This window comes from Galeopterus variegatus, unplaced genomic scaffold, assembly GCF_000696425.1.
Source record: "Galeopterus variegatus unplaced genomic scaffold, G_variegatus-3.0.2 Scaffold2826, whole genome shotgun sequence".
In the NCBI taxonomy this organism is placed as follows: Eukaryota; Metazoa; Chordata; class Mammalia; order Dermoptera; family Cynocephalidae; genus Galeopterus; species Galeopterus variegatus.
Window position 1 is genome coordinate 250107 of NW_007728937.1, and position 9507 is coordinate 259613.

The 9507-nt window shown below is 32.6% G+C and overlaps 1 protein-coding gene across 1 annotated transcript in view; it reads left to right on the forward strand.

The window, feature by feature from the left end:
* The window catches only part of ZNF654 (zinc finger protein 654), a 3027-nt gene extending 1336 nt beyond the window's left edge, over positions 1-1691 (forward strand). Inside the window, exon 2 of the mRNA XM_008583088.1 lies at positions 218-1691. Within this exon, the coding sequence (XP_008581310.1) occupies positions 218-1554 (1337 nt within the window). The 3' untranslated portion in view covers positions 1555-1691. The remainder of the gene's footprint in view (positions 1-217) is intronic.
* The last annotated feature ends 7816 nt before the right edge of the window (positions 1692-9507 follow it).

Sequence of the window (9507 nt, forward strand, 5' to 3'; positions counted from 1 at the left end):
GATAGTAAAGATTTAGAAGTAGGGACTCTTACTGCTTCCAGTGTTGGAAACCAAGAAGTCATCCCTGAGCATGTGGCTGAATTCATTGAAATTCCTGTAAGCATACCAGAAGATGTTATTGAAAACGTTATCGAAAATGGCAGTCCTGATACTTCTTTAAATGTCTTGAAGCCTTTACCTGAATGTGAGGATTATGACGAGGAAGAGGATGAAGAAGGTGATTATGAAGACGATGATTATGACCTAAATCAAGAAACTTCAGTACTTCATAAAATCAATGGAACTGTGTGCCATCCAAAAGACATATATGCTACAGATCAAGAAGGAAACTTTAAATGCCCTGCTCTTGGCTGTGTCAGGATATTTAAAAAAATTGGATTTCTAAATAAACATGCAAGGACTGTACATCCAACTGATTTAAATGTGCGACAAACGGTAATGAAGTGGAGCAAAGGAAAATGCAAATTTTGTCAAAGGCAATTTGAAGATTCTCAACATTTTATAGATCACCTTAATAGACACAGCTATCCAAATGTGTACTTTTGTTTGCATTTTAATTGCAATGAATCATTTAAACTGCCATTCCAGCTTGCCCAGCATACAAAAAGTCACAGCATATTTCAAGCTCAGTGTAGTTTTCCAGAATGCCATGAGCTTTTTGAAGATCTTCCTCTGCTATATGAACATGAAGCTCAGCACTATTTAAGTAAAACACCAGAATCATCTGCACAACCAAGTGAAACAATTCTTTGGGATGCTCATACAGACTCAAATCCTAATCATCAGGAAAAAGACTCATCTAGTAATGAGAAACAAACTATTAGTCTGCCAGTTTCAACTAGCAAATCAAGGAAAGATTCTACAGAACCAAAGACATGTATAGAAAGCATGGAAAAGCAAACAGACAGTTCAGTTCAAAATGGAAATGAACATTCTGTTGACACTGTTTCAAATATAAGCTTGATAGACCAAAAGATGACTGACATAGAGCCAAATTCTGAAAATAACTGTAGTGTTAGTGATTTAGTCAATGGACATAGTGAAATAGAGCAAACACCTTTAGTTTCATCAGATCCTGCTTTGAAAATTGATACAAATAGAATTAGGACAGAAAATGGTTCCATTTTACCCACTGTTGTATCACAAGAACACAGTACCCTACCAGTATCTCAGGCACCTTCCAAACCAAATCTGACAAGTGAACATACTTCATATGGCTTAATTTTAACAAAGCCATATGTCAGACCATTGCCTCCTAGTTACCTTGATGAACGGTACCTTAGTATGCCAAAACGCAGAAAATTTCTGACTGATAGAGTAGATGCCTGTTCTGATCAAGATAACATTTGTAAAAAATCAGTGAAAAGATTAAGATGTGGCAAATGCCTAACCACCTACTGTAATGCAGAAGCACTTGAGGCTCACCTTGCACAAAAGAAATGTCAGACACTCTTTGGATTTGATTCAGATGATGAAAGTAAGTCTTCTATCTTCTCAGTAGATGTATCTGTAGAAATAGAAAATGCCATAAATATAACTATAAATCTTTACTAGGTAAAAAAATTAGCATTTGTATAGCACAGACGGTAAAGCACTACCCCACACGTTATTCTCTTCAATCCATACAACCACTGTGAAGTGCTATTACTATTCTTGTTTTATAGGTCAAGCAAGTGAAATTCACAAATTAAGTAATTTGCATAGACCTATGAACTTGTGGAAGCCAGAATCTTCTTTGTGGAAGTCAGAATCTGAACACAGTTTTTTTATACCCTTTGATCATACTCTTTCCTCTGTATCGGGGACTTTTCTTCATTCCCAGTTTCATGTAATAGAAGTTTTAGAAGCAAAGTAATTTTGATGGAAATGTTTTTTCATCAGCATGCCAGAACATAAATCAAGTGAGACTGAGTCTCTATTACAAAAACAGAAGTAAAAAAAGAACCAGAAAATTGAAAAACAAAATTAGCAAAAGAGGAGATTTTCTTTTTACTAATATCAATATCCCTTGAATGAGTGAGGGTATAAATTAAACAGGAATCTAACTTAGAATTCCAGCTGAACATCTATAAAATTTGAATTAATAGACATGTTCTGTTTTACAGGTGCCTGATAAAAATGTTTCAGAAAGATCTGTCGATCAAGCAGTAGTGTGAGAAAAGCACTACAAGAAAATGCATCATCAGTTTGCTATTTCCCTGATGGCCTTAATTTTAGAGTGGTCTCGGATTACTAATGATAAGATAAAGCACATTTTCTAGAATGAACCCACAAAGGAGATGTGCTGGCTTAGACTCCAAAAGGGTTATTATAGAACTCCCAAAGTACCAGTTATCCAGAAAACCACATTTTTAAAAAGTTTATGATTATTAATAGCAGCATGTTCAGTTTCGCTTATGTGGGAAACATGTTCAGGCAACTAGTCAGAAAGAAAAACCAGCTATAGCCTTACAGAAAGGGAAAAGTTAACCCACTATAAAAAAGGGAGGGGGGATGGCTTACAATAATAAACAACTTAAAAGTATTCTACAAATGGGATTTGTTTTCTTGTCATGCATAATCAGATTACGTCCTCCCTTCTGGTCACATATGTTCTAAGGAGCCATTGCTGTTTGGTTTGTGATATAATTTAGAAAGTGATACATGAAAATAAAACTTGGTTTATCATCACCATACTATCTATTAAAGATTGTAATTTATTTCAAATGAATAATTAGGCCAAAGTTCAGTGAATGGCATGCCAACAATGAAAATTAAAAAACAAAACAAAACAATAATGCTTTGCTAATAAGCCATTTATAAGACCTTCCACTTTTCACTTTTGTAATAAAAATTAGTTATATTAAAAGGCAAATGTATATTTAAAAGAAAAAAGTACCATCAGTAACTTTGGGGAGAGATGGGAGGAATCTAAGACCATGATAGGATATATAGTTGAGAAGGAAAACACTGAATTGCAAATTCTTCAATGTGAATAATAATGAAAGCACACTGGGATATTTCTGTTTGTATATAGTGGTAGGACATTGCTTGATGATTCATAGTAAAGTCCTTTATACATTTAATGTGAGTTATCTAAGTACAGTCCTATAAAAATAGCTAGATTAAAAAAATATGTCAGCTATGAATCAGGTCAAGAATTCATTTTATTTAATTAGAAGAGTAATTCCAGAATAAGCCATACTACTCATGTTTTTTATTCATAAGTGATGAATTTGGCCTGAATAGCAATTTTTATATATAAAAGGAAGTATTTACACAAAAACTTAGCAAGAACACAATAAGAGATATATTGATGTATTATTTTCCTTGGTGACCAGTAATTTTCCTAAGAAGATTTTAACTTAATAGTCAATAAATTTGTTATTAAATGTTCTAAAAAATACCCTCTCAAATGTTTTCCACTTACCCATTATTGAAAGGAGGATGTTTAAAGACCTCTCTCACCTAATACAAGAGTACTTCAAAAGGTTTGTGGAAAAATAGAATTAAAAGATAATACCAATCTTTCAATGTACTTTTCAAAGTACCCTGTAGTATGTTAATCTAAGACAGGGATAAAAAAAACAAAAATGCAAGGGCAAATTTTTTAAAAATGGACATATTAATGTACCATTATTAAATATTCCAGTTATTCCAACTGATAAATTTTTGTTCAAAGCAGATATTATTATCAGACCCTACTATTACAAATTTTATAATAGAGCTTCTGGGATGAGGTTACTAGGGCAGAGGGACATTACCTCCAGGGTAGCATCCAGACTTTATTAAATTAGGATTTCCAAGTCATGACAGATCAAATGATCCCCCCCTCCAAAAAAAAAAATCTCAGTTTATTTATCATGAGCATTCACTGCTATGCAATGATTGTCATAAGTCNAAAACAAAACAATAATGCTTTGCTAATAAGCTCTTTATAAGACCTTCCACTTTTCACTTTTGTAATAAAAATTAGTTATATTAAAAGGCAAATGTATATTTAAAAGAAAAAAGTACCATCAGTAACTTTGGGGAGAGATGGGAGGAATCTAAGACCATGATAGGATATATAGTTGAGAAGGAAAACACTGAATTGCAAATTCTTCAATGTGAATAATAATGAAAGCACACTGGGATATTTCTGTTTGTATATAGTGGTAGGACATTGCTTGATGATTCATAGTAAAGTCCTTTATACATTTAATGTGAGTTATCTAAGTACAGTCCTATAAAAATAGCTAGATTAAAAAAATATGTCAGCTATGAATCAGGTCAAGAATTCATTTTATTTAATTAGAAGAGTAATTCCAGAATAAGCCATACTACTCATGTTTTTTATTCATAAGTGATGAATTTGGCCTGAATAGCAATTTTTATATATAAAAGGAAGTATTTACACAAAAACTTAGCAAGAACACAATAAGAGATATATTGATGTATTATTTTCCTTGGTGACCAGTAATTTTCCTAAGAAGATTTTAACTTAATAGTCAATAAATTTGTTATTAAATGTTCTAAAAAATACCCTCTCAAATGTTTTCCACTTACCCATTATTGAAAGGAGGATGTTTAAAGACCTCTCTCACCTAATACAAGAGTACTTCAAAAGGTTTGTGGAAAAATAGAATTAAAAGATAATACCAATCTTTCAATGTACTTTTCAAAGTACCCTGTAGTATGTTAATCTAAGACAGGGATAAAAAAAACAAAAATGCAAGGGCAAATTTTTTAAAAATGGACATATTAATGTACCATTATTAAATATTCCAGTTATTCCAACTGATAAATTTTTGTTCAAAGCAGATATTATTATCAGACCCTACTATTACAAATTTTATAATAGAGCTTCTGGGATGAGGTTACTAGGGAAGAGGGACATTACCTCCAGGGTAGCATCCAGACTTTATTAAATTAGGATTTCCAAGTCATGACAGATCAAATGATCCCCCCCTCCAAAAAAAAAAATCTCAGTTTATTTATCATGAGCATTCACTGCTATGCAATGATTGTCATAAGTCCATTCCAATCAAATTTAAGTTTGTTTTTGTTATGTAGCCTATATTAGGCTGTGGTATTTTTAAGTGAATACAACTCATAATCAAGTTTTTAAATCCTTTAAGTTCAACTATAAAAAAAAAAAAATGTTTTCCTTATTTCCCGACACTAAAAATGTAATAATTGAGTTCATCTCATTCTAAAAGTACATCTTATAATAAAAAGTCTGTTTGGAAACTGGTTCATTTGGACAATAAATTATTTTTGAAATATAATTTCTGCTTTGTGCATTTTCCAGAAGTCTAAAATAACATTTTATGACATTTTTAACTTTTTATTTTTTACAAGTTGTAACCATTGACATAAATTCATCCTGCAAAATGTTACATTTTCATTAATTTGAAATGTTACTGTTAAGATGTTTTAAACATATTCCACATCTTCCTTTGTCTTTAAGTTTTATTTGAGGCTTTATTTCTACTTTTGTGTTGCTAAGTGAAAACTGTTTCTGAAAGACTGAGATCAAATTAGTTAATACAGAACTAAATCAAGTAATGTTTTATAAAATTCTATTTGATCACTAACCTCTTTACTTCTCAAATAATGGCTATTGAAAGAATATATACATTTTATTATGTGTGTCTTCTAAAACTTAAACCTACATCATTTTGCTTTTATGGGGTGCATAAATTTCTATGAGATCTAATTTGGGATTCAAAAGAAAAGGAAGCTTTCTTCTTATTCCTCAGATTCTTCACCTTTTCTTTTCTACTCCTATTTTGAGGATGTTATTAATTTTACATGGACCAGGTTTCAAATCTTCGTTAAATAAAAATTTCCCTAAAAAATTAAAATATTTACTTTCTGCTGTTTCAGTAAAATTAAGAATACAGCAAATCTGAATTTTTGCTGCTCAGATACTGTGGAGGAGGAAGAAAAGGGGTGATTTCCGTGGACAAGGACACTGGTACTTTGGGCTTTAGCCATATTCATTTTTTTTTTTAAACCACCGATTATACAATTCATTGATAATTTATATCATTGGATTTGGGATTCTTTTCAAATCACACTGAAGGTTCATGTTTGGTTTAATACTGGTGTATGGATGAAAAACCTAAAAGGGATGATAGTGTTTATTTTTTAATTTATTTGGTACTGTAAAACACCTTTTCAGAATGAGTAAATGCTGCATATGCATTTTGAATTGTCAATATGTGAAAGATATTACAGATTCAGCAAGAAAGGAAATTTGTGCTTCCTTGTTGAACGTTAAATTATTTTACTTTGCATTTTATAAGAGTACAGATTAAAACTGAGCCATTGAACTGCAATAAATCAACAATAGTGTCTCATTTCAAGAAATTTTTTGTACTGTACATAGATTTGTTCAATAAAACATTGTCCTTGTTGGTAATAAAGTGTTCAGTTTTATGTAGTACATTGTTTTCAAAAGGAAGTAGGCTTATTTGAGGTATATATTAAATGAGAAATTTCTATTATGTCTCATTTTAGGGATGAGATATTTCAGTTAATATTACCATATTCGGATTATTGAGTGATTTTTTAAAAATAATATAGAAAAATAAATCTAAAAGTTTACACAAAATAGGCATTTCTGAACATTATTTTAACTAATGTCCATATGCAGGAATAAATGTTGATAGAATTTTGGTTACTAAAGTCATTTCAGGTAAGTGGCTGCAGTGTGATACAGTACTCTCTGCAACCTTAGTTGGTATAAAAGAAATAAATGTCAGAATTCTCCAAAAGCAAGACATAGGATGGATTTGTCTCCATTGGTAATCTTCAAAGACGAAGATCTGACAGAATTTAAAATAAAAAAAGGTAGAAGACTATGAAGTCACTCTGAAATATTAGGATATAAGATGAAAATTACTTCCTACAAAAGTATTTCAATGCCAAAATGTTTAAGTCAACAGTCTGTAACAAAAAGCGATGTCCATGGGCATAAGGACTCCTACTTCTTTGGTTCACTAACAAAGGAAAATCCACTACACTATTTGTTATAACTTGCAACTGGAAAAAAACGGGGCTTTAAGTAGAAAAAGAATCTCTTTTTGATGCAATGAGATAACACTACAAATGAAAGAATAGATAATGGGTTAAAGTGATTTGCAAATATTGCAAATGTTATGCTTTCAAACACAAAGAGTTACTGAAGCATTATGGAGCCAAGATCTAAAATTCTCGGTTTGATTTGTGGTTGAATGATCTTAGACTGAATATGTTCCATATTCAGAACAGTGAATGTATTGAGGTATTTAGACAAGTTACCGGAGATTAAATAACTTTCCATTTTCTTTTTCTGAAACTTGAGGAAATCTGAGAAGCAAATATTACTAAGTAAGCTTCCAAGATAACTACATTAAGTTGCTTTTCATAGAATAAGATCTATACGTATTTCAACAACCAACCAGTAACAGGGACAGAAGTTTTGGGTATATGACAAGATTTGAAATGGAGTCAATCCAATTTTACACAGAATAAAAATTAAAAATAGAAGACAGGTTCACACCTTATTGGTGGGTGCTGCACACTAAACCAGTAACAGGGACAGAAGTTTTGGGTATATGACAAGATTTGAAATGGAGTCAATCCAATATTACACAGAATAAAAATTAAAAATAGAAGACAGGTTCACACCTTATTGGTGGGTGCTGCACACTAGGGAAAAAATGGTTTCTGTTTTACTCAATTATGTACCAGCTACTTTATATATGTTATCTCTAATCATTAAAACAACTCAAGGGTAAATGGGAACACTGATTTTTAGACACCAAGACTCAGAAAGGTAATCTTGACTAAAGTCATATGGCTAAAAATTGGAGAAGTGCCATTAAAAATCAGATGTGTCCCCAAACCGTAATGTTTCCATTCTGCAATGTAGGTTTCCCCTACAAAGGAAGAACATTAGTGGATCTAATATATCCAAATTGAGAAGGTCAGACTTGCCTGAAGATAGAGATTTCAGAGACAAAGGATGAAGTCTGGTACAGATATACGTCATTGATGTTTCATTATCTTTTAATTGCAGTGATCCTTAAATTGTGATTCCTGGAACAGCAGAATCAGAATCACCTGAGAACTTGTTAGAAATGCTAAATTTTGGTCAGGTCTTTCAACAAGTCCTCCAGTTGATTCTGAAACAAGCTAAGGTTTGAAAACCACAGATCTAAAACAACAATCTTCTTTGTATTTCCCTAGGAAGTAAACTATTTCCCCTTAAATTCATATAGCTGTCTCAGAAACTCCAGGTTTCTAGGACATTTTTAAAAGTCCCCTATTAATAGGTATTTAAATAACTACTGTTGGGTGAGTGGATATTTTAGTAGTAAGATCTGACACTCTAAAATGTTCTAATCTAGAGATTTTTTTATCTCAAAAAGTACTCGGTAAGTAAAACTTATCAGAATATGATTTAATGAGAAGAGTGCAAAGAAGTGTGAAGATCAGTTGTACTCAAATTCTAGCATGTGGAGATGTAAGCAAGTACATCCCGCTGAGCTCAGCCTTCTTCATCTGTTAAAAGGGGACAGCTGTTTTTGCAAGGTTCTAAGAATTAAGTGTGTGAAGGGCCCAGTTCTGACTCCTTCCTGTTATGATTTTGTTAAATTTCTCTTCATGTTATAGCTCCTGTCCAGTCTTTGGCTCCAGCCGTACCTGAAACTCTACAGTGCCCTCATCACACTTTTATTTCATGCATTTTTCACTACTGCTACCTTTACTGGTAGTTCTTCATCCTCTTCCTGCTCCACCCCACATTCTTTGATTTAATCCTCCTTAGGTATCAGCACTTTCTCCAGAAAGCTCAACCTCTCCTACTATTTTCCCTTTAAAACCTACTTCTCCCAGCATTCCTCCTCTCAGTAAAGGGTTGCCCAAACAAAACTTTGCAATCTTCCCTGACTCTTTATCATGTCTTCCACTCTAATTCAAGCCACCATCTTCTCTCACCAGGACTACTGTAGTAGTCTTCCAGTTGGGCTATCTCTACCCTTACCTTCCTTCAATCTGTTCTTCACACCAGCAGAGTAATCCTGTTTGAAACAAGTCAGACCATGCTGTTTCTCAGTTTAAAAGCCTCCAAAGGCTTTATAACTCATTCATTTATTCAACAAATATTCACTGCATACCTACTATGTGTCAGGCTCTATGATAGGCAATGAAAAAAAAATCCTTGCAGAGCTCACATTCTACTGGGGGGTAACAAACATACAGTATACTATAAGTGCTATAGAGAAAAAAGTGGGTAGGAAATGTATAAGTAAGCATGCTGTTAGTGATGGTAATTTTAAACAGATAATTAGGGAAGACCTCTCTGATAAGGTAACTTTTGAGCAGGGACTTTAAGGGATAGAGCCATGCAGACATCTGAGGGAAGATATGCTTTTTTTATCTCAAAAAGTACTCGGTAAGTAAAACTTATCAGAATATGATTTAATGAGAAGAGTGCAAAGAAGTGTGAAGATCAGTTGTACTCAAATTCTAGCATGTGGAGATGTAAGCAAGTAC